The 26,303-nt window shown below is 44.6% G+C and overlaps 1 protein-coding gene across 1 annotated transcript in view; it reads left to right on the forward strand.

The window, feature by feature from the left end:
* The window catches only part of LOC308394744 (outer dynein arm-docking complex subunit 3-like), a 30,063-nt gene extending 13,201 nt beyond the window's left edge, over nt 1-16,862 (forward strand). Inside the window, exons 6-13 of the mRNA XM_080879210.1 lie at nt 12,112-12,237; nt 12,388-12,510; nt 13,027-13,176; nt 13,258-13,418; nt 13,570-13,726; nt 14,338-14,490; nt 14,765-14,843; nt 14,929-16,862. Of these exons, the coding sequence (XP_080735336.1) occupies nt 12,112-12,237; nt 12,388-12,510; nt 13,027-13,176; nt 13,258-13,418; nt 13,570-13,726; nt 14,338-14,490; nt 14,765-14,843; nt 14,929-15,053 (1,074 nt within the window). The 3' untranslated portion in view covers nt 15,054-16,862. The remainder of the gene's footprint in view (nt 1-12,111; nt 12,238-12,387; nt 12,511-13,026; nt 13,177-13,257; nt 13,419-13,569; nt 13,727-14,337; nt 14,491-14,764; nt 14,844-14,928) is intronic.
* The last annotated feature ends 9,441 nt before the right edge of the window (nt 16,863-26,303 follow it).

Raw genomic sequence — 26,303 nt, forward strand, 5'->3', positions numbered from 1 at the left:
TGGGCCAACGCAATCTATTTTTCTTTTCAGTTTGTACTAGATACAAATAAAGTAAGTGTTGCACAAGTCTTTCATCAGGACTGTCTTTATTTATAACTGACAACAGTGTTACATGTTACTATTGAAGCTTACAGGACAAAGGCAAAATAGTATACCGTTGTGCATTATTAGTTGATTTGTATAAAAACACAGCTGCACAACAAAACAAAAACAACAACCACAAAAAATTGATACAACAAATTGGAAAACAGTTATTCATCACTTGCTTGCTTCACAACAACACTTGGGCACATATTTGTGAGCGCACATGATACAGCGACTATCTTATCCAGCAAAGTCATGTTCTCACCTTCACATGGCACCACAAAACCTAAATGGATGGTGTCATTTAGGACAGTGTACTTGGACCGTAGACAGCCTATAACGCGTTCTAAATGGATCCAGACATGTGCCAGTTTTCGTGTGTCCTCCACATCTTTTGCTTGTAGCTGACTACGACCCCGTGTAAATGCTGGAATTTTTAAAGTGGCACCCATTAAGGCAACACTTTCCTTGATATCAAAACCCCGGTCAGCGAGCACTATGTCCCCAGGTGAAAGCTTCTGTAGAAAGCCAGATGTTTAAGCTATCTGCTGTGGTTGGATCTCAGCTGTAGTTTTCGTAGTGACTGGTGCTGAAAGATACACATGCATACAGACAAAGACAAGTTCATTTTATGTGCAAAAACAAGACACAGTACTTAATGTGGAAAAAGTGGAATTTATTTATGTACATTAACAATGTTACCTGCATGGATTTTGCCTGGATGAGCTGTCTCTGCCCCACAGGAACGCGGGCCTTTTCGTGGCTGTTTTGATTTCGATCTCTGTCTTAACTGATCAAATCTCACTGTTTGAGAGAGGGTGCCCAGTCTGGATCGCATTCCAGCATTTTGTAGGCTGGTTTGCCTACAAAACACAGCAAACATTACACACAGCCACAATAAACAAAGGAGCATAGCGCGATGATTTCTGTTCAGCGCCATATAAGACTTATTAACTACTACAAAACACTTACCTTTGTGGAAATGCTTGGAGCAGACTAACATGTGAGGTGGAGTGTTTTCGAACGTTATATTAGGTCTTCGGATAGCGGCAATCCAGGCCATCCATCACCTCTTCTTGACTTAGGGACCCCTAACTTCCAAATGTACTTCGTCCATTAAGAGCCTCGGTGTTACTTTTGACAGTGCTTTTAAATTTGATAAACAAATCAGCTCTGTAGTCAAGGGATCTTTTTATCAATCTACAGATTTTAGCTAAAGTCAAGTCCTACCTGTGCAGGAACGATCTAGAAAGGGTGGTCCATGCTTTTATTACATCACGGCTGGACTACTGTAACTTCCTTTATGCTGGTTTAGATCGTTCCTGTCTGCATCGCCTCCAACTGGTGCAGAACGCTACTGCTTGCATGCTGACCGGTTCCAAAAAGAGAGACCACATAGCTCCGGTCCTCTGCTCTCTCCACTGGCTCCCAGTTAAGATAAGATAAGATAAGATAGAACTTTATTAATCCCTCGGGTGGGTTCCTCTGGGAAATTCGATTTCCAAAAAAGCACAGCACCGACAGAAGTTACAGAGTTATACACACACACATATATATAAATACAGAGACAATATAAATAAAATATACGAAGGGGATAAATAGAATAAATAGGAATAAAAATAAAAATACAAGTGAATTGCACATTTCAAGTATTGAGTCTATTGCACCGTTGACTATTTACAAAAGTATTGCACAGTGAGGTGAAGAGGCACTACAGCTTAGTTGTTCCCTCCTTTGTCCTCCTGTTTCCCCTCCCTCTCCCCTCCAGAGAGGAGTTAAACAGTTTGATGGCGTGTGGGACAAAGGAGTTTTTAAGTCTGTTAGTTCTTGTCTTTGGGAGAAGCAACCTGTCACTGAACAGACTCTTCTGATTGTTTATGGCCGTGTGCAGAGGATGCCTGGCATTGTTCATAATGTCCAGCAGTTTCTTTAATGTCCTTTTCTCTGCCACTGTCACCAGAGTGTCCAGCTTCATGCCGACCACAGAGCTAGCCCTCCTGATCAGTTTCTCCAGCCTGGATGAGTCCTTCTTTGCTGTGCTGCTCCCCCAGCACACCACAGCATAGAAAAGTACTCCAGCAACCACCGACTGGTAAAACATCCTCAGGAGCTTCCTGCAGATGTTAAAAGACCTCAGCCTCCTGAGGAAGTACAGTCGGCTTTGGGCTTTTTTATACAGGTGCTCTGTGTTGCATGACCAGTCCAGTTTATTGTCCACCCACAGCCCGAGGTACTTGTACTTGTTGACCACCTCCACCTCCTCCCCCTCTATCTGAACCGGCAGTGGACCTGCTCTAGACCTCCCGAAGTCCACAACCAGTTCCTTAGTCTTTGAGGTGTTGAGTTGCAGGTGGTTTGTGTGACTCCATGCGACAAAGTTCCTCACCAGACTTCTGTACTCCTCTTCCTGATCATCCCAGATACACCCCATGATGGCTGTGTCGTCTGCAAACTTCTGAATGTGGCATAATTCAGAGTTGTAGTAGAAGTCAGAGGTGTACAGGGTGAAGAGAAGAGGGGACAGCACAGTTCCCTGTGGTGCTCCTGTGCTGCTGACCACTGTGTCAGACGTGATGTCCTTCAGCCTGACGTACTGTGGTCTGTCGGTGAGGTAGTCGGAGATCCAAGCCACCAGGCAGGGGTCCACCTCCATCCTGTTCAGTTTTTCTTGAAGCATACAGGGCCGGATGGTATTAAAGGCACTGGAAAAGTCAAGAAAGAGTTGCTTTTAGGATTGATTTTAAAATTTTACTGCTGGTTTTTAAGGTTCTTAACGATACTGCACCTCCTTACCTGGCAGAGCTTCTTAGCATTTACCGCCCCAGGAGATCTTTGAGGTCAGCAGACCTGATGCTTTTAGATGTTCCCAGGTACAGACTAAAGACTAGGGGAGAGAGGGCTTTTGCTGTGGCTGCACCCAGACTGTGGAACAGTTTACCTCCTCACATCAGATTCTCCACAAGCCTAGGAACTTTTAAAACTGCTCTTAAAACCTACCTCTTCTCATTGGCTTTTAGCAAGGTTTAACTTACTTTTTTAACTTATTTTTTTTTATCAGTGAGGTGTTTTATGTACTTGCGTTTTATTGTATTTTATATTTGTATTTTATTGTACAGCACTTTGGTCAGCCTTGGTTGTTTTTAAATGTGCTTTATAAATAAACTTGACTTGACTTGACTTTGGAAACATGGCTTGGACAATTTCTCTTCCACGCCGGAATCCAATAAAAACCATTCGCTTTACCCGTCGGCTTCACGCGGCTGTCGCTCACCCGGCTTGTGCAGTTAATAATAAAACAGCTTCTTGCCATTTTTTGTTTCTTTTTATCGCTGTGTAACTGATTTCAATTGAAAGCCTGCGTGCGCTAGTACCTCTTGCCACGAGTTCCCAGAATTCTTTGCGGTTTTACCCCTGAATGACGTCACATTTTCAATCTCTGTAACAACTCACCGCGGGCAATAGTACTCTCGCGATATAACAGAAAATAACAAGTTAACACTGCTATCACTTCCAACATAAATGAAGACAGGAAACTAAACAGCAGTGACGTTTGTAAGGTTACTGAAGTTGGGCTAGCTGGTATATAATGATGTGCTACGTGATCGCTAGCTACACAGCTATGTTTGCATAACATAAACACAGTGAAGCTGGAGGATGAACGCTAACTTTTTTCCACTCGATAAATGTTAACGTGAAGGTTCTTGATGGTTAGAGACAAATGCAGTCGCATGGCAGGATGCTGTAAACGGACCAAACTTCAGTCAGGAGAACAACTGAGATAATCCATCCACAATACGAGGTTAGTCATTAATATACTGCTGCATGGGCTGGGCTGTAGTTACACCGTAAGGTTTTGATAACTGTGCTTTAAAATGGTAAATGGCCTGTATTTATATAGCGCTTTTACTAGTCCCTAAGGACCCCAAAGCGCTTTACATATCCAGTCATCCACCCATTCACACACAAAATGAACAACGGTAATAAAAACCGAGAGAGGCCGACAGTGATCACCGACTGTTTTTATGGGATAGAGATACAAAACATGTTAAAAACACAACAGCCTTAATAAACGCATAGTTTGGACCCGGAAGGATTCATCACATCATCACTTAAAGACCAGATGGGGTCTGATTATAGGAAGTCTGAGGGTAGTATAATTAAAAGTTTATTTTTTATAAATGTTGTATTAGTGAAATCAGAATATTGTATATTTTATGTGTTGCACCCTCAGAGAGACATGACTCCGTTCTCCTTTTTCTTGCAACTTTATTCTCCTCAGTTCAGGTTTGGAGTTTACAGGCAGAATAGCGTATCATCAGCAAAACATCACTCCCTCACGTCTCAGACACTGTTTTTTTTTTCTGCACTTACTGATGACATCACACATCTGAACTCTGACCTCCTGGAGCCAGTAAACTACAAAAATTAACTAGAAATGTGTCCAAAAACAAAACGCAATTAAATAAGAATAGTCTTTAAAGATTTTCCCCACAATTCAGAAAAATTGAAGTTTTATAAGTACTTTTAGAGCGCAACACCCTCCCCCACAAAAGAAAAATGTTGCCACACATTTTCTTTCTAATCTTTGACAATTTACCAAAAATAGAACATTTAACCAAAGATGAGTGAGCAAACAAGTATTTCCACACATATTACACGTTACTGGGTGAGAGGCTATACCATCTCTTGGTATCTCAGGACAAGTCTCTCATGGTCACGATACAAAACTAAATGTTCATAGTCCTTTTGTACTGAAGGGTGGGTTATCCCTCGAAGTATTGGTGGGCCTGCCAAATCTTCGCAGTGGGACAAGGAAAATACCATTTACACCCCAACATCATGTGATTACACACTTCAAAACCATGAGTTCAGTAAACCCATATTGTACTCACTACTGTCTTAACTCTTTGACGCTAGAATGATAAACCTTCCCTCTATTTATTATAGTAATAATGCTCAGAGTACCTGTTTCTCTTTTAACTGTAACATGTGTCAATACTACATCAACATGAACTGCAACTGTAATGTTACGCTTAGATTAAACTCTCTTGTGAAGTTGACTGTGTTTTTCTGTTATATCTATTGATACTGTAAAGGATACATGAATGATGGTGGGACAGAGGAATGATGGATGGCACTTGAAGGGCTGTTCACACTGACAGGGCATGTGCTCCATTGCTGGACTGTTGGCTGGCCTAGTTTTTCATATGTGTAGACACGCCGGGGCTGTCTCATTCTCTTTGGCTTGTGCCTCCATGTCTCAGCATCGCTCTGCTCACCCTCGGGTCCAACAGCTGGAGCTTCAACCTCCTCCTCCAAACTGCGTCTCTCCTCCACCTGTTCCTCTTCAGGATGCCCCTGTGCTCTGAAAGCAGGCTCAGACTTCTCTCCGAGTGCGTCACTCTGGGGGCAGAAATCCTCTGTTTCTGGGTCGAGGGGTGGATCAGCGTATCTGAGTGCTGTCCACATGTGACAGTCATCTTCACTAGAACTGCCTGTGTCTGTTTGGTCAGTATCGGGCTTGGTCTGATGATGTCTTCTTGCTGACTGTCTCTGTTTGTTTCCACGGCTTTTCTCTTTCAGGCTGCTTTCACACACCACAGACTCGTCAACCAGGTAAGGACACGGCAACAGTAGGTTACGGTGTAACACTCGTCTTCTTCCTGTCCCCTGCAATGGCTCAACCACATACACTGGACTATCAGGACCTTTCCTCTCGGTGATGACATGAATCATATCCTCCCAATAGCTGTGCAGTTTCCCAGGACCTCCTCTGGGTGTGAGATTTCTCACCAAGACATGGTCACCTGGCTGAAGCACAGAGCTCCATGCACGTTTATTGTAGTTTTTCTGTCCCCTTCTTGCACTCTTTCTCATGTTCTGCCTTGCAATTGCATAGGCCTCTTGCATAACTCCTCTCCATTTCTCTGCATAGCCACTGCGTGACTGACTCTTCTCTTCTTCTCTTTTTGGGAAGAGCAGGTCGATAGGCAAGGTTGGTTCACGCCAAAGAGAAGGAAGAATGGAGAAAATCCTGTTGCTTCGTGCACAGTCGGGTTGTAGGCATGAACTACTTTGTTCAAATGGTCTTTCCATCTTGACTTCTGAGATTCATCAAGTGTCCGGAGCATACCTAGGAGGGTCCTATTGAAGCGCTCTGCAGGATTGGCCTGTGGGTGGTACGGGGAGGTACAAGAATGGTTGATACCGCAGTAGCCTTGAAGCTTGCGGAAAAGATTGTTCTCAAATTCTTTCCCCTGGTCACGGTGTATTTTGGATGGGAAACCAAAGCGCATGATAAAGTCATCAAAGAGCTTTCTTGCCGCAGTCTTCCCAGACTTGTCCCTTGTCGCATATGCCTGGGCATATTTGGTGAAATGATCCACAACTACGAGTATGTATTCTTCACCTCCTGTGCACTTGTCCAAATGCAGATAGTCAATGGATATCATCTCAAACGGCGCAGAGGTTTCAATGCTCTGAATTGGTGTTCTGGTTATTCTGTTAGGCTTCTTCTTCTTTATACAGCGACACACCTGAGTGACATAGTGCTCCATTTCCTGCCTCATTTTAGGCCAGAAGAAGCGCTGCCTGGCGAGAGCAACCATCCTGTCTGCTCCTAAATGTCCCATCTCCTCATGTAGATGTTTATAGACCATGGGCTTTAATGAATCAGGAACAACAAACTGTTTTCTCCTGGTGGTCTCACGCCTCAGAATGCCATCTCCATCAATCTGCAAATGGGGCCACTGCCGAAGAAGGTACCTAACTGCCTCACTCTCCGCCATCTTTTCTTTATGCTTCAGGTAGGTGTGTGTTCTTTTCAGGGACAAAACTCGGTTTATGGCTATGTCTGCATCCTGGGTGTCTCTGATGTTGTCAACTGCAAACGGCTGAATTGGTTCTGAGACGATGCATCCCTCTGGCAGCGCGTTGACATTACAGGTGACAGCTGAGATCCAGTTCATTTCTCCTGTTTTCTCTCTCTCTCTAGGGCTTTCCCAATACATTCAATGTCATCTTGCTGACATTCCTCTGTGCATTCGTGCATGATGTCTTCAATGGGCTTTCCTCTTCTTGATAAGAAATCTGCATCTCGATTCGCTGCCCCTGGCCTGTACTTAAGAGTGAACCGATAATCTGCCAACTCCGCCACCCAGCGGTGTCCAGCTGCATTAAGTTTCGCTGACTTCATGACGTATGTCAGCGGGTTATTGTCACTGTACACAGTAAAATGAGGCGCATGAAACAGATAATCACAAAAGTACTAGAGAAGTAAAGTAGTAGAGAACACCATGAGAACGCTAAAGGGTGAAGTGTGGGCGTTGATCGTATATACCGGACAATCGCACATACCTGTCTAAAAGGACAGGTATGTGCATTATGTGGAACATCGTTGTTTTAACAACCCTGAAAATGGCAAAGAGACACGCTTATGAAGCACAGTTTAAACTGAAGGCCATCAGCTATGCGGAGGAACATGGAAATCGAGCAGCGGTGAGAGAATTTAAGATTAACGAATCGATGGTTCGCAAATGGAGGAAGCTAGAAAACAAGCTCCGGCAGGTCAAGAAAACGCAGCTGAGTTTCCGCGGACATAAGGCGAGGTGGCCCGAGACTCGAGCGGTGGATCATCGAGCAAAGAAGGAGCGGGAGAAGCGTTTCGACGGTCACCATTCGGCTAAAAGCAGTTTCACTAGCTGAAGAGATGAACATTGAACATTTCCAAGGAGGTCCGTCTTGGTGCTTTCATTTTATGAAACGGTGCCATTTTTCCATCCGGACCAGGACTACGGTAGCGCAGCAACTTCCAGCGGATTATAAGGAAAAGCTGGCCATCTTCCGCTCCTACTGCAGCAAACACATCAGCGACAAAAACATCCAGCCCAGCCACATCACAAACATGGACGAGGTCCCGCTCACTTTTGACATCCCGGTGAGTCACACTGTGGAGAAGCAGGGGACCAGCACTGTAGCGATACGCACAACGGGGTATGAAAAGTCTTCTTTTACTGTTGTGCTTGGCTGCCATGCTAATGGACAGAAACTGCCGCCTATGGTGATTTTTAAGCGAAAGACTTTGCCTAAAGAGAAGTTTCCAGCAGGAATCATCATTAAGGCAAATGAAAAGGGCTGGATGGATGAGGAAATGATGAAAGAGTGGCTGAGGGAGGTGTATGTAAGGAGACCAGGTGGTTTTTTCCACGCATCACCATCGCTGTTGATCTGTGACTCTATGCGTGCCCATCTCACAGCTGATGTGAAAAAACTAGTGAAACAAATGAACTGTGAGCTTGCTGTCATTCCGGGAGGCCTGACAAAGGAACTCCAACCGCTGGACATCGGTGTGAACCGCCCGTTCAAAGTAAGGCTGCGAGCGGCGTGGGAGCGATGGATGACCGGTGGAGACCACAGTTTCACCAAGAGTGGAAGGCAGCGCCGGGCGAGTTACGCCACAATTTGCCAATGGATTGTAGATGCTTGGGCTAACATGTCTGCTGGCACTGTTGTTCGAGCTTTCGCAAAAGCCGGCATCATTTCCGAGGAGCCGCACGGCACGGAAAGTGACTCTGACAGTGAAGAAAGTGAACTTGGCATGTTTGATGGAGATTTAGCGCAGCTGTTCAATTCAGACACAGAGGATGAGGACTTCCATGGGTTTGATTGATGATAAAAATGTGAGTACCAAACTTTGTTTTGCTCCTGCTTTATTTTTAAATACGCACACTTGTATGCTTGTGTGTTGTTGATGATGACGATTACTGGTAATAAAAATGTGAGTAAGGTACCGAACTCAGGTTTGCTCCCGCTTTATTTTTAAATACGCATACGGTACTTGTATGCGCCCTATAATCCAGTGCGCCTTATGTGTGTGTTAAATACAGTAATGGCACACATAACTGAGACTGCGCCTTTTAGTACAGTGCGTCTTATGGTCGTGAAAATACGGTATATGTCTTTTGCACAGGCACTTTGTCTTTTAGCTGTATCTCCAGCTCTAGATCTTTAATGCATCCCGTGTCCCAGTCATCTTTTGCAAAAACATTGCATTCCTCCCTCAGCATCTGTTTTACCTGCTGCTGTTGGTCACTTGTCAGATGGCTCAAATCCACTGGTGGGTCCCAGGGCTCAGTTTTTGTTGTCTGACTGGACTGCACTGTGGGTAAGGAAGTACTTCCGTCTGATGTCTTAGAAAGCTCACCCTCCATACATTTTACATGTGGCATGTAGATAGCATCAACATTGTGCAGCCACCCCAGTGTAGTGCGACTACAGAGGGTGATATCATGGTCAGTCATGTTTTCCACAGTCACTGCAACAACTAGGCCTGCTGGCCATGGTGTCTCACAGTTCGGCTCCAACACTGCATGTGACCCACTCAACACACTCTTATTTAGCCAACCACATTGCACTGTCATCATGTTACGCTTCGGGATGGTCACAGGTCGCCTTCCTACTCGGGCTATGTGGGGATGGCTGTCAGGCGTTTGTTTCTTTAGGACAGACAGAACAGCTCTTGCAGTTTTGCGCCCCACCTCGAATGCTGAGCACAATCTGTCCAGCATATGCCCTGGGGGGATACAGTCTTTGCTGGTGTCATTTCTCAAAGCTAATTCTTCTATCACATTAAAGCCGATGATGGGGCATTCAATGTCACCGCTGGCGACTAGGATTGGAACTTGGACGGGCCTGTTGCTCATCCCAGCAACAGCATTTTTGGACAGGCTGAACTCAGTCTCTATCCATCCTTCATATGGAATACTGGTCCCATTAGCAGCTGAGAGCTCTAAAGCTCCCTCTTCGAGCAGCTCTTCCACTGACCTCATTTCAGCATCAGGCAGGTGTTTCTTTCTCCAGTTCGTCCCCACTATCGATACTTGTGAGCCGGTGTCCCACAATATTGTGGTGTCCACACCTCCTAAGAAGCCACGGACCTGGCATCTTTTGCCTACCAGCTTTGCCATTTGTTGTTGTTTACCAGTGAGGGGTGCTTTGAGGCTGAATGGGTCGGTTTGGTGCTTCTCCCCTTCAGGGTTAAGTATGATTTCGATCTTACTTGAATTAGCTGAGCACTTTTTCCTACGACAACCTGCTGCCCAGTGTTCCGTACTGCCACATTTGTAACAGTGGTCACATTTGTTTCCTGTATTAGATGATTGACACTGCTGGCACTGTCTAACGTTTGTGCTCCTAGGCTGTGACTGGTATTTCCGGTCAGGTGGTTCGACCATTCTCATGTGCTGAGGCTTAACGGTCTGCTGGAGGCTGGCAATGTGAGTGGTGAGGTTCTGCAGAGCCTCACATATAGCCTTGTTGCCTTGATCAACTTTATCCATTAATGTGTCTCGTTTGACCGCTCCACCTTGCTTGTTCTTACTGTCTGATGTGTGCATACTGCTTTCTTTTTCCACCTCTTGATCTTCCCCACTTACTGCTGCAACTTTGATCATCTTTGCTCTTGATGCAGCTGACAGCTTATTCTTTCTTTCCATTTCCAGACTGTATGCCGCAGTCATTTTTTCCAGAAGAACCTCATCTGTGATTTTAGGATTTTGCAGGTATAGCTTCACATCAGCTCGGATGGTGTCATCATGGAGGCCAGTGAGTACTGTCTGGAGAAACTGATTTTGGATGAGCTCCGAACTGTACTTTAAACCAGACTTAACTCTCTCTGAAGCAAGAACAAGTTGTTGTCTCAAATCCATTGCTCGCATCAAAAACTGGATTGGAGTTTCTTTTGGCTCCTGTACAGCACGTGTGAGCGAGTGATACAACTCTGTGGCATCTTTCTCAATGTAATGAGTCCGTAATATTTGCCTGAGAGCTTGCAAAGTCAAATCTACTCTACTCTCAAGGTAGCTTTTCAGTTTTGTTCCTGGGGCTATAGCTTGAATGATGGCTTCAACAATGTCTCCTTCATCATATCCCCTCTTCAATGCCCTCTGGATTTGTCTTTCCAAGCTAGTGCATGTTAATTTGTCCTTTTGGTTTGGTTCTCCAATTTGTCCCATTATTTTCAGATCCCGTCGGTACAGTGGGTGTACAAAAGGGACACTTTGAGTGGCGACAGGGGTGACTCGTGTAGCATTCAGATGAGAAACACTTTCTCTCTGCTCGTCTGAATTACTGGGTGCTATCACATTTTCAGCCACAGGGTGGTGCTCTTGTACCACTTGTTGAGGCAACGGGGCATTACTTTCGCATCTCTTTTGCTTCACTTCATAAATTTTGTCATCTAATTCCAACAACAGAGACATTCCTTCATCTTCTCGTGCAGTAACATCCTCTCCCTCTAAGTACTGGAGAATACGCCGCCTCAGTTTACGAGGTAAGTCTTTTTCACTTTCATCCACGGCTAAACTGAGGGCAGCACAAATCTCATTCAAATCCGGTGCTAGCAGTGTAAGTAACTTTTCCTCTGTCTCCTCAAGAAGTTGCTCCCAATCAGGAGACATCTGCTGTACTTTAGACATGACGAAAAACTTTTACCTTCACTGCCTTTTCTTGGAGGGATGGCACTGCCGTATGAGTTCAGGTGGGGGGGTAGTGAGCGAGGCTAGTCACATGTAGCTCGTCCTTCTTTGCGGTATAAACTCCAAACCGGGCGGAAACACCAAGATTATGTTGCACCCTCAGAGAGACATGACTCCATTCTCCTTTTTCTTGCAACTTTATTCTCCTCAGTTCAGGTTTGGAGTTTACAGGCAGAATAGCGTATCATCAGCAAAACATCGCTCCCTCACGTCTCAGACACTGTTTTTTTTTTCTGCGCTTACTGATGACATCACACATCTGAACTCTGACCTCCTGGAGCCAGTAAACTACAAAAATTAACTAGAAATGTGTCCAAAAACAAAACACAATTAAATAAGAATAGTCTTTAAAGATTTTCCCCACAATTCAGAAAAATTGAAGTTTTATAAGTACTTTTAGAGCGCAACATATGCATTGATGTGATGTTAATTTGTTGATCGCTTTGCATTATTTGTGCTTCTGCCTGCATTTCTCTCACTTTACCACCTTCAGGATGAGAGTCTGGCGTATCAGAGCCAGCTCGACACTCTGCAAGCAGAAATCCTGAAGCACAGAGAGGAGCTTCGCAGTCTGCAGGTCGTGAATACTGACAGCCAGCTCTCCAAAGAAGCTGCTAAGGTGACCTGTAATTTCCTTTGCTGTGACTTCAGATTAAGAAACACTCAGCATCGCTCACATTATCCAGCTGATTTGCCAGAGTCATAAATGAAGGAGTCACTGTATCTCACAACTCGCCACCATCAGCCTACATCTTCTTCTGCTTCGCAGGCTGAGTTGCAGCAGCAGGAGGAGCTGCTTCACAAGGAGTGTAAGGAGAGGGACCAAGTGATAGCAAGCTACAGGAAAAAGGTTGATGAGCACAAGGCCCAGGCTGCAAAAGTTGAGAGAAGGGTGAGAGACATTTAATGTACTCAGTTTTTGTAGATGAATGTTGAGTAACAAATAAAAGAGCAAAGATATAAAGAAGTACCTTCCTGCTCACTCCAGCACAGCAGGCCAATCACATTGATGTTAGTGACACAGATGTTTGGTGACATCATCAGTCTCTCCAATGGTAGAACGATGTGAGGTGAGGGCAAAGACAGACTTCTCTTGTCCACATCTTTGTCTTTCCTGTCCCCCAGTCATGTCTGTACCGATTGTAATAACTTAAGAGTAAAAAAAGTAATAAAAATAAACAAATAACAAAGATCAATCAAGTGGACCAGCATGGCAAAGCCGTAATGATCCACTTGGGAAAATAAATGTGTCGGGCATTTTTCTTGGTAATAATTGTGATTGCTACAGTGCTGAACGGAAAAACGTGGAATGCCCGCTCTGGGTCAGGGACGAGTTCCTGCCCCAAGTGGAGGAGTAAAGTGAAACCAGGTCCCTGACATGTGCAGTGGTTGCTGTTGCATCGTGCAGGTACAGCGAGCAGCTGTGCAGCTGGATGAACTAAGCAGTGAGGTCCAGCACAGCACCACCAGGATGCTGGCTGAAGAGGAGAAAGACATTTCGACTGCTGAGGAGGCCTTCAGACGCATCAAAGAGGCCACAGGGATCACCGATATACAGGTGCAAAGGTTTCCGCTCATTCTGCTACACACAGCGTGCTTCCTGATATGCGTTTTCCTTTCATGCATTTTGTGTTTGTAGGAATTAGAGGAGCACTTTACTTCTCAGAAGGAGACACGTCGACATCTGGAGAGGCGGCGGGAGGAGAACGAGGAGGTCCTGCTGCAGCTGAAGGAGCAGAAGGAGCTTCTGGAGCAACAGTCTGAAGAGATTAAATATTCTGGGGAGGCTAAACTCTCCAGGTCAGACACATATTTAACTCTGTCATGCAGCAGCTGTCACAGTGTTTGTGAATCACATGGACTCTCTGTTGGTGTGAATGGGACTCAGAGGATCACACGAGTGTCTAATTCTTATTCTGAAGCCTCTGCTCTTTCTGTGTGCTTTTTCTAGCCACCAGCAGATGCTGCAGGAGCGTGAGCAGCAGCTGCAGGCTGAGCAGCAGAGGTGCGATGAAGCCGAAGAGCGACTGGATCGGCTTGTGAAAACCCTCGGTCCCGTCCGTCACGGAGTTGAGCACCTGGCAGACCATCTTCAGCACATCTCACTGGTACAAACAACCATAGTCTATTAGGATTCCTGATGTTGATGAGGTCTTCAACGTAAACTTCTCCATTTACTGGGGCAACATTGATTGAACATAGAAACGGATTCTTACAGGTGTGCTGTGTGTTGTCACCATATAGAGAAGGTAAAAATGTCACATCTGACCTGTCCTTGAAGGTCAAGAGATAAAGTGATACTAATGCTATGGCCACTGATTGTATTGACAACAATGATATATAGGGATATCACATTATAGTTTGCATTTGACCTGTGACCTCACTTTTACCTTTCACATTAGCCTGTCTCTCATGTTGAAATATCTTTAAAGGATGTGTTGTCAGGAGAGTGAGCTGCCGAGTTAGTTCGAAGTATACCGTAGTATATTATTAAATACTAAGCTCAAGTCATTCATGTCCCCTTATTTACAAATCAGTTTGTATCATCATTACCTGCTCCCTATATAATGCGTGTGTAATCAAGGTAAACCTCCATCTCAAGGTACGTTTTTTAAGAGTGTTACCTTCAAAGGAAATGCCCCCCAGAGAGAGAACTGCCCTGCTGGAGCTCCACAGTCTTCATGTGCTTTTGTTCCTTTTTTCACGCATCATCTCCCAGGATGAGCACACAGTTCCCAACATGCATCCAGACTCAGAGGACTTTGTGGTGCTGAAGCTGATGGCCCAGTGTGAGCAGAAATTGGAGTCCCTGCAGAAAGAGCTTGAGGGGATGGATGTGGCAGCTATAATGAAGGAGATGGAAGAAAAGGAGGTAAGACAAAAGCCTACAAACTCAAAACTTGAAATGGATCATCTGAGTCTGAAACAACATGTTTGACATTTGGAAATTCAGTCAAGGCTTTTGTTTAAGTTTGTCCATGGGCTCCCCATTAAGAGAAAGGCAGTAAAACATGTGTGTAGATGATCATTAACACTCAGCAACACCTTCTCTGTTTGAGAATATAACACAGAGCATACAAACACACAGTCTGCCAATGACACTGATTAACACTAAGCCTAACCCTTCCTGTTTTTTCTGCTATGAGTTCTACGTCAGGATTGAGGGGAAACACAGCACCCAAGTCAAGCCACCTGAGGATCAAGCAGAAGATCCCTACAGTGATGGTAATTTGGTGTTCTTCTACACACTACCAGCTACGACTACAGACTAAATTACATTGAAATTGCTGATTACTTAATTGTGTTCCAGAGGACAAGAGTGACAAGGACTGGGCTCACGTCATCTCTCGTGAGGCACTGAAGCGTCAATCTCAGCTAATCGTCGACTCCAACTCAAAAAGAAAGGCCCAGAAGAAGAGGAAGGGCAAGTTTTAATCCGACGGCATCTCCAAACTCTCCCACAATAAAGCAGTGATGTGTAAAACGGGATGATTTTAAGCCGAGTGAACAGACTGTGATTTGCCATTTGTTAGGGCCGAGAGGGCCAGGCTGTGGGTGTGGACTCAAATGCAGACACAGAGGGAGGCAAAACGGGCGTGAACACAGTGCTTTATTTACAGTGCCTAGTGAACTTACAAAGCAGGAAACTATGAATGCTATGAACGGAGAATGCTATGAACTGAGAACTGTGAGGCCAAACTGTGAACATGAAACTCTGAGTGCTATGACTAGGTGCTAGATTTCACGGATGGATCCTGGGAATGGAAAAAAGGGGCAGCGGCTTGGATGGAGGTACGCAGTCACTATAATAAGAGGAGACAAGTAGTCAGTGGCAATCTAGTGAATCACAGCTGAACAATTAGACTATGGTGGTTAGGGCTTACGCGTTGCAGGTTAAAGTGTCATGCGAGGAGGGGGTGTCCAAGGGGTTCCGGGTGAGGAGTGTCCAGAGAGGATCCAGAATATGCTTGGAGTGAGGGGCTTGGCAGGGAGGCAGGCAGGTGTTGTCCGATGATGGAAAGGAAGCAACCAGATGACAGAACCAGCGTCCAGGCAGAGATGTGAGTAGTTTAGGTTGGAAAACGCGACTGCCAGGTGGGTCTTATGACAAAGAAAACACGGTGAGGAGAAAAGCAGTAGTTAAGGGCTTGGCAGCCTAGCACTAACATGAGTTAGCAGAAGATCTGGCAGAGGTCTGTTGTGAATGCTGGTCTTATATGCTGGTGACTTGATTGGAACCAGGTGTGGAAGCTGATTGGAGTCTCTGCCTGAAGGTGGAGCCCAGCGGAGTGGAAAAACCCCGTACTCACCCGGACCAAGACACCATTGCTATCAAGTTTCTCCTCTTAGCTGCTGCTATAAGGATATGTAGTAAACAACAAATGAAGATTTAAGTTTTAACAGTCTTACATGACTGTCATGAATTGATACCTTATGTCTGTACTTGTTGTGTAAGTAGGTTTCATTTAATAATAATAATAATGGATTGGATTTATATTTCAAGGCACCCAAAGCGCTTTACAATGCCACTATTCATTCACTCTCACATTCAAACACTGGTGGAGGCAGCTACAGTTGTAGCCACAGCTGCCCTGGGGCAGACTGACAGAAGCGAGGCTGCCATATCGCGCCATCGGCCCCTCTGGCCAACACCAGTAGGGTGAAGTGTCTTGCCCAAGGACACAACGACCAGGACAGAGAGCCCGGGGATCGAACCGGCAACCTTCCGGTTACAGATACGCTTCCCAACCCCCTGAGCCACGGTCGCCCTCGGCAACAGTCAGCTGTCAACACTTTACTCCACATCATTTTTGGTTGTTTTACTCATATTTCACTCTCTGCCTGTCTCCACAGAATACACTATACAGGAAAGAGGGTGCTCTAAATAGGTTTTGCAGACTCAAATATATGCATCCACTGTACAGGCAATTTTGTTGAGCACTACATGCATGCTATATGGTGTTGTGTGCCTGTGCAGAGGTTTTGGCAGAGGATTTCTTTTTTTGTGTGTGTCCCGTTTGGATCTTCAGCCATCAGAATTGTTGTCTGAAGGCCAAGAAAGATGCCAAACAGTTTACAGTTTACTTCACCAAGTGGATCATCATGGCCTTGCCATATTGGTCCATTTGATTGACCTTTATTATTATTATGTATTTATTTTATTTTATTTTTGGATGTTACAGACGGGATAGACTAGTGCATAGGTGTCAAACTCTGGCCCGCGGGCCAAATTTGGCCCGCAGACTAATTACATTTGGCCCGCCATACCAAATTACTTTTAGAGCTGGCCTACTGGTATTATACAGCTAATATATATATTGTTTAGTATTAAGCTTTGCTTGTTCCATATTCAGTTTTTCAGCAAAACGTATTTGAGTCCATAAGAAAAGATTCATTCTTATATCTGAAGGAATAAATATATTTCAATAAATATTAACGTTAGCCCACGACTTTGTTCCAGTTTTGAATTTTGGCCCACTGTGTATTTGAGTTTGACACCCCTGGACTAGGGGATAGGACAGGGAGAAAGAAAGAATGAAAGAAAGAGGGAGAGAAAGAAAAACACAGGGGAGAAGAGATAGTGAGAAAGGGGGAAGAAAGAAAAATCCCCCCTTCCGGGGGGCGCCCGGAGGGAGCCCAGAGGGATTGATCAAATGTGGTGGCAGATGCTGTATCAAGACTAATGTGATCTATTAGGTGGTTTTTATATTGGTTAGAATTAAGATTATTTTTTATTTTTCCAGTTAATGAGGACCATTTTCTTGGCAATGCATAGGGCCGTAAAAACAACGTGGGCTGTGTTTATTTCTGCAGTGACCTCATCCAAGCTGCCCAGCAAGCACACTAAAGGGGAGGCTGGAATGTTACATTTCAGACACTTTGATAAGTCTTCACATATCTCGCCCCAAAACCTCTGAACTGGTGGACAGAACCAAAGAGCGTGGATGTAATTGTCCGGTGTATTTGCTTGACAGTGTGAGCAGTTGTTAGAAAACAGCCCATCTGGAACATCCTATTACCTGTATAGTGGGCTCTATGTAATATTTTGTATTGTATTAATCGCAAACTGGGATTTCTGATACATTGAAAGGTTTGCAAGCATATCTGATACCAAAAGTTTTGGTCTAAGCTGATCCATAAATCCGCTTCCCATTTTGCAATAGGAAGGGATATTGATTCATCTATTTTAGAAAGTGTTCTGTATGTTTTAGACAATAATTTGGGGGTTTTAGAGTAAAGAATTGTACCACACTTGGTGGTGTTTGTAATTCAGCTTGACTGGGCTTAAATTTATTTTTTACTATGGATTTAATCTTTTGATATTCTAAAAATCTTTTCTTGTTGATCCCATATTGTGTAATTAGTCTGTCAAACGAAATAAAGTCTGTTCCTTCTGATATATGTTCCAAGTATTTAATTCCTTTATAACTCCAATCTGGCAAGTTGATCATATTATTGTTTTGTAAGATGTCCGAATTGTTCAAGATAGGTTTACGTTTGCATGGGATTAATGAAGACTCTGTTATTTTTAGAAACTCCCACCATGCTGTCAGAGAAGAGCTGATGTTGATGCTTTTAAAGCATTCATGTCGTTGGATGTTTGAGCTGATAAATGGTCCGAAATTTCTAGATTATTACACAGTGCCTGTTCTACATCTAGCCAAGGTTCATCTAAGAAGGTATGTTTTAACCATCTAGAGATAAACTGAAGCCTGTTGGATGAAAAGTAGTGATTAAAGTTTGGCAGATCTAGTCCTCCTTTATCTTTGGTCCTTTGTAATGTTTTTAAGCTTATACGTAGGGGTTTATCTTTCCAAAGGAATTTAGAAATATACGAGTCTAGAGATCTAAACCAATCTTATGATGACTTACTTGGGATCATTGAAAATAAATAGTTTATCTTTGGTAAGACCATCATTTTTATAGCGGAAATCCGTCCCATGAGTGATATGGGTAGACATTTCCATCTAGCCAGATCGCCGCCTACTGTCTTTAAAAGTGGGATATGGTTTAATGTAGTTAAATCTGCAAGCTTAGGAAAAATATTGATACCTAAATATTTTATATTTCCAGATTGCAGTCAGGTAGATGAAGAATTATGGAAGGAGCAATTAATTGGAAGAGCTGTAGATTTTGACCAGTTAATTGAATAATCTTAGACTCTTGAGAAAGAGTTTATCAATTCAATCACAGAGATATTGGTTTGTGAATTTGGAGAAAAAGTTACACGTCATCCGGATAAAGGCTGATTTTATATTCTACATTCTTGCATTTTATGCCCTTAATTACTGAATTCTGTCTAAATGCTGCTGCTAGTGGTTCAATAAAAATTGCAAACAGTGAAGGGGAGAGTGGGCATCCCTGCCTGGTGCCCCTCAGGAGACAGAAGCTGGAGGATGTTTGGTCATTTGTTCTGACACAAGCTGTTGGGGAATTGTATAATATTTTTAACCAGTTAATGAAAGAGGATCCAAAACCAAATTTGTGTAAAGTTGCAAATAAAAATTTCCAGTTAACTCTGTCAAACGCTTTTTCTTGCCCACAACTGGTCATGGCAGATGGCCGCCCCTCTCTGAGCTTGGTCCGGCTGAAGGTTTCTTTCTGTTGAAAAGGTTTTCCTTCCCACAGTAGCCAAAGCGCTCGCTCCTAGGCTTCAAATCTGTTGTTTTTTTTCTTTGTTTTCTTTATATTATCATATGGAATTTACCTTAAAACATAAGGCAAGGCAAATATATTTGTATAGCACAATTCAACAAAAAGGTGATTCAAAGTGCTTTACAGAGACATTAGAAACAAAAACAAATAAAAAGCATGATTTAAAATTGATTAAAACAAGCAAACAAACAAACTAATTAACAAACTAACAAACAAACAAACAAAACCGTATATAAAATAAAAATCAAAACCAATAAAATCAGTAGTTAAATGTAAGTTTTGAAATTTAAGCTTAAGTGTGGATTTGGTGCTTTATTCAAATGCAGCTGAGAACAGGTGAGTCTTCAACCTGGATTTAAATAAACTGAGTGTTTCAGCTGATCTGAGGCTTTCTGGGAGTTTGTTCCAGATATAAGGAGCATAAAAGCTGAATGCAGCTTCTCCGTCTCTGGTTCTGACTCTGGGAACTGATAAAAGACCGGATCCAGATGACCTGAGGGATCTGGAAGGTTCATACTGGGTCAGGAGGTCACTGATGTATTTTGGTCCTAAACCATTCAGAGCTTTATAGACCAGCATCAGGACTTTAAAGTCTATCTTCTGACGGACAGGCATCCAGTGTAAAGACCTCAGAGCTGGACTGATGTGATCCACTTTTTTGTTCTTAGTGAGGACTCGAGCAGCAGAGTTCTGAATGAGCTGTAGTTGTCTGACTGATTTTTTAGGCAGACCTGTAAAGATGCTGTTACAGTAATCAAGCCTACTAAAGATGAATGCATGGACTAGTTTTTCCAGGTCCTGTTGAGACATCAGATCTTTGATCACAGTGGTGTTTCTGAGTAGCTTATTTGCTTAGCAATTTAATTAACAACTTTTAAATACATTCTTTTTTTTCTTTTTTTTTTCTTTTTTTTCTTTGCCTGTCCCGTTTGGCTCTTTTGCCATCAGAATTGTTGTCTAAAGGCAAAGAAAGATGCCCAACGGATTTACTTTACCAAATTGACCATCCCAGCCTTGCCGTAATGGTCCATTTGATTCACCTTTTATTGTTCATTTTATTTTCACTTACTGAATACGGGACAGACTTGACTGGGGGAAAGAAGGGGAGAAAGAAAGAGGGAAAGAGAAACAGCTGAGAAGAGGGACGGGGGAGAAGGGCAAAAGACAAAAACCAACAGAATGAGCAGAAAAAAAAGAAGAAAAAAAAATGCATCCATCAATCACCTGGATCACCTGCTGAGAAAGAAAAAAGAAAACAAGCAGAAGAGAACAAGAGTAATAGAATAAACAACATCACAATGATATATGGGAATATGACAGTAAATACTAAATATTAAACATTATTGTGCAGCACATAAGATCAACAGAACACAGTGTGCTTTGAGGTAGGAGCCAAAAAAGGGTGTAGTTTGTGGGTGTGATCACCCGTGTGTACACCTGTGAGCATGGACACGCTTGGTTTTTTTTTTTTAAAAGGTTCCTTCATGTAATGATCTGCTAGAGGGTGTGGGATTGGCCACAGCCCCGTCCTCCAGGGCATGAAGCAGGTATGGAGGAGATCAAAACTCCAGACATCCAGAGGCCCCCAGAACACAAGAGACCAAGGAAGACCAACAGAGGGGCAGCCGCGCCACTGTCCCAGAAAGAGCTGAGGAGAGTCCCAGATGAGGGCTCACTCAGCAGCCGCGGAGCAGAAGCCAGGGGGAGTTGCAGTGACGCGCCCGTGAGCTCTGCCGGCAGCCAGCTGTGCCTGAGTGACCGAGCCCCAGGCCGAGAGGCCGGGGGCACCCCACCTCCGAAGTGGCCCGAGTGAGCCCCAGGCTCCAGGCCCCGATATGCGGCCGCCAAGGAGTGAGCCGGTGTGTACCTGGACGCCCATCCCCGGACACAAAGAACCACCAACGCACCGATGTCTGAGGGAGTCCGCCACTGGCAGGGGAAGTGGTGGTAGGGGGAGATAGGCCTCCAAACCTTGGAGGGCCTAAGATGTCCCCAGAGAGGTGGCGCCTGACACCCAACCTGACATATAGACACAGACATACAGGCACACACAGACACAAACATCCATTCCCACCCTCATGCTCTCATATGCACTTACTCCACACTCAACCAACGTGGAGACAGACATAAAGAGACGCTGTACACACGATCACACTCCCCAAGCGTACTCTACAAACCGGGTCTAGGTACCCTTGCCCCTGGAGGGGGGAACTGCACCCAGACCCAGGTGGTGTTACCCTTTTCCCTGCGGTGGGGGGAGGCAGACCGCCCCGACTCCGCAGCAGCAGGAAGGCTCCACACTCCAGACCGCAGTCGGACGGCCAACTCCTCCTAGCCCCCCCGCTCCAGCAGGTCGCAGAGAATGGGGGTGAGAGAAGACTCCAAACCTCCCTCCACCCGCTCATTTTAGTGTTGATGCATGTGTGTTCTAAGGTGCATTTAAAACCCAGGAGGGCATGGAGCTACCTGCCAGAGAGCAGCAGGTAAGCGCATGGTCCCTCCTGCTAGCCCTCATTGTCTACGTGTATTTAACATTGAGAGGTGGGCAATGACGCCAGGGGTGGGGTGTACACCCTGATGGTACTTTGGATTCCGTGTATCGTGCCCACCCCCAAGATCCTATATGTATGTGTAATGAGAGTGTGAGTAATGTGAATGTCTAAGTTGTGGGATAAAATTGAGGCAGAGGCAGCCAGAAGGGGACGGGGGGGGGTGGCCTCCTCTGCACCCTGGTGACATGTGTGGGTGGTTGTGGTGGAGCGGGAAGAGGGAGGCAGCTGGAGATGGGGAGGGAAGGAAGGGAGGGGCAAGTGACCCCTCCCTGGGGCCAGCTCCCCCGCTGACCCCAGTAGGCACCCCCATACTCCGCGACCCGCCAGGGAAAGGGAGCCCATCCAGACCGGGGCCCAGCGCAGCAGCGCCTCCCGGCCCCACAGAGCCCGGGACAGTCCACCCAACCCCACCACGGAGAAAACTGCACCCACCCCACCATCCACTCTTCTTCCAGACTACATAAGACACCCAGGCTGAGATCTTCCTCCACCTCTCCTGTATCTCCCCCTCCTGCAGAGAGAGTTCCTGAGGAGAGGAAAGCTCCTGCAAGATGTGACAATCTCCCCCACCAGTTGAAGAGCCCCCCAGGTGGCTCGATGCACCGGTGGCACCCTGCTCCAGGGCTGGGCCCCCATGCACCCACCCGCCCACAACCCCGGCAACACACCAACCAGGACCCGAGCCCCCGAGGCCCGGCCCGGGCCCCAGCCCAGAGACGGAGCGCCCCCAGAACCTCACGCCCATCCCGGACCCACCCAGGGGCAGCCAGGCTACCAGGTCAGTAACCCACGTCCGTCAGCACAGACCCTCCCCTAGCCCCGCTGCACGCAGCCGCGAGGAAACAGTCACCTGAAAGCCAACAGAGCCCCTAACCGGACATGACCGCTACCCCGGGTTGAGCCCCCCAAGGAAGATGCCTCCGGGGAACCCCCTGACGCCCTAAGCCTGTCCCTACCCCCACACCAATCACAACAGTGAAGGCGGGACCAAACTATGACCCCCCACCCCCACTAGGTGATGGAGCTGATCAAAGGAGCCCAGAGCAATTGATCTGATGTGGTGGCAGAGGCTGTATCAAGACTAATGTAATCTAATAGATAATTTCTATATTGGTTAGAATTAAGATTATTTTTATTTTTCCAGTTCATGAGGACTGTTTTCTTGGCTATGCATAGGGCAGTGAAAACCATATGGGCGATATTCTTTTCTGAAGTGACATTATCTAAGCTGCCCAACAAACACACTAAGGGGGAAGTTGGAATGTTACATTTCAGACACTTTGATAAGTCTTCACATATCTCGCGCCAAAACTTCTGAACTGGTGGACAGAACCAAAGAGCGTGGATGTAATTGTCCGGTGAATTGGTTTGGCAGTGTGAGCAGTTGTTGGTAGACGTAAAGCCCATCTTGAACATCCGATGACCTGTATAGTGCACTCTATGTAATATTTTGTATTGAATTAATTGAAGACTGGGATTTCTAATTAGATGAAAGGTTTTTAAGCAAATCTGAGACCAGAAGTTTAGGTCTAAGTTAACTGATAAATCCGCTTCCCATTTTGCAATAGGAAGTGATATTGATTCATCTGTTTTAGAAAGCATTCTGTATATTTTGGATAGTAATTTGGGGGTTTTAAGAGTAAGAAATTGAACCACACTTGGTGGTGTTTGTAGTTCAACTTGACCCGGTTTAAATTTCTTTTTTACTATGGATTTAATTTGTTGATATTCTAAAAATCTTTTCTTGTTGATCCCATATTGTGTAACTAGTCCGTCAAATGAAATAAATTCTGTTCCTTCTAGTATATGTTCTAAATATTTGATTCCTTTACCACTCCAATCTGAAAAGTTTATCATATTATTGTTTTGTAATATGTCAGGGTTGTTCCAGATAGGTGTACGTTTGCATGGGATCAATGAAGACTCCGTCAATTTTAGAAACTCCCACCATGCTGTCAGAGAAGAGCTGATGTTGATGCTTTTAAAGCATTCATGTCGTTGGATGTTTGAGCTGATAAATGGTAGGTCTGAGATCTCTAGATTATTGCAAAGTGCTTGTTCTACATCTAGCCAAGGTTCATCTAAGAGGGTATGTTTTAGCCATCCTGAGATAAACTGAAGCCTGTTGGCTAAGAAGTAGTGCTGAAAGTTAGGCAGTTCTAGTCCTCCTTTATCCTTGGTCTTTTGTAGTGTTTTTAAGCTTATACGTGGGGGTTTATTTTTCCAAAGGAATTTGGACATACATGAATCTAGAGATCTGAACCAATCTTGTGGCGGTTTAGTTGGGATCATTGAGAATAAATAATTTATTTTTGGTAAGACCATCATTTTTATAGCGGCAACCCTTCCCATGAGTGATATGGGTAGACATTTCCATCTAGCCAGATCATCTTCTACCTTCTTTAAAAGTGGGATATGGTTTAATTTAGTTAGATCTGCAAGCTTGGGAGAAACATTAATACCTAAATATTTTATATTTCCCGATTGCAGTGGTGTAGAAGAGGAATTATGGAAGGAGCAATTAATCGGTAGAACTGTAGATTTTGACCAGTTAATTGAGTAATCTGATATTCTTGCAAAAGAGTTTATCAATTCAATCACCCCAGAGATATTGGTTTGTGAATTTTGGAGAAAGAGTAACACATCATCCGCATAAAGGCTGATTTTATGTTCCACGTTCTTGCATTTTATGCCCTTAATTACTGAATTCTGTCTAATTGCTGCTGCTAGTGGTTCAATAAAAATTGCAAACAGTGAAGGGGAGAGTGGGCATCCTTGCCTGGTGCCCCTCAAGAGACAGAAGCTGGAGGATGTCTGGTCATTTGTTCTGACACAAGCTGTTGGGGAATTATATAATATTTTTAACCAGTTTATGAAAGAGGATCCAAAACCAAATTTGTGTAAAGTTGCAAATAGAAATTTCCAGTTAACTCTGTCAAATGCTTTTTCTGCATCTAAAGAGAATATTGTAGTTTCTAGGTTTTAAATACATTCTCTTTCATAGTATAATCTTCACGTGCTTCATCCGAAGCACACTTTCTGTGTACTCACTACCTAATTTAGAGCCAAAGTATTCACTCACTGTCTCTGTACTGTTTCGCTAGCTTAGCTTAGCTCGTAGCTGACTCGTTAGCACCATGGCTACTTCACCTGTCCCTCCTGCACTTTCTTGCTCATTGTGTCAGATGTTTAGTTACTCCTCGGCCTCCTTTAGCAGTAATGATATCTGTAAAAAAATGTAGCATATTTGCAGCTCTGGAGGCCAGGATTACTGAATTGGAGACTCGGCTTCGCACCCTTCATTCACCCATAGCTAGCCAGCCCCCTGTAGCTGGTGCAGCCGAAGATAGCGTAGGCCCCACTAGCTGTTCCCTGGCAGACCCCAAGCAGCTGGGGAAAGAGGGCGGCTGGGTGACGGTGAGGAGGAAGCATAGTCCTAAACAGAAGCCCCAGGTACACCACCAACCCATTCATGTGTCTAACCGTTTTTCCCCACTCGGCGACACACCCGCCGGGGATCAAACTCTGGTAATTGGTGATTCTGTTCTCAGACATGTGAAGCTAGAGACACCGGCAACCATAGTCAATTGTCTTCCAGGGGCCAGAGCAGGCGACATTGAAGGAAATTTAAAACTGCTGGCTAAGGGTAAACGTAAATTCAGTAAGATCATAATTCACGTCGGCAGTAATGACACCCGGTTACGCCAATCAGAGGTCACTAAAATCAATATTGAATCGGTGTGCAACTTTGCCAAAACAATGTCGGACTCTGTAGTTTTCTCTGGTCCCCTCCCCAATCAGATCAGATAATTGGCAAACCTTCTGGAGGAAACCTGGTCTTGTTAGGAGAGACGGCATCCATCCCACTTTGGATGGAGCAGCTCTCATTTCTAGAAACATGGACAAATTTATTAAACCCCCCAAAATATTAGGTCTCTCTCCTCCAAGTCTCTGTTAGTACATGACTTAATAATTGATCAACAAATTGATTTACTCTGCCTTACAGAAACCTGGTTGCAGCAGGATGATTATGTTAGTTTAAATGAATCAACACCCCCGAGTCATTCTAACTACCAGAAACCTCGAAGCACAGGCCGGGGGGGCGGTGTGGTAGCAATTTTTCACACCAGCCTATTAATTAATGAAAGACCAAGACAGACTTTTAATTCATTTGAAAGCCTGATGCTTAGCCTCGTCCACCCCAGCTGTAAAACTCAGAAACCAGTCTTACTTGGAGTGACATGTTTAGCCGCATGTTCTCCTTAAATTGCTGGCTGTCTGAGTGGTGTCCCAGAAATGATGTGGGCTTCATAGATAATTGGCAAACCTTCTGGAGGAAACCTGGTCTTGTTAGGAGAGACGGCATCCATCCCACTTTGGATGGAGCAGCTCTCATTTCTGGAAATATGGACAAATTTATTAAACCCCCCAAAATATGACTATCCAGAGTTGGGACCAGGAAGCAGAGTTGCAGTCT

Source organism: Rhamphochromis sp. 'chilingali' (genome assembly GCF_963969265.1).
Source record: "Rhamphochromis sp. 'chilingali' genome assembly, chromosome: 4".
Lineage (NCBI taxonomy): Eukaryota > Metazoa > Chordata > Actinopteri > Cichliformes > Cichlidae > Rhamphochromis > Rhamphochromis sp. 'chilingali'.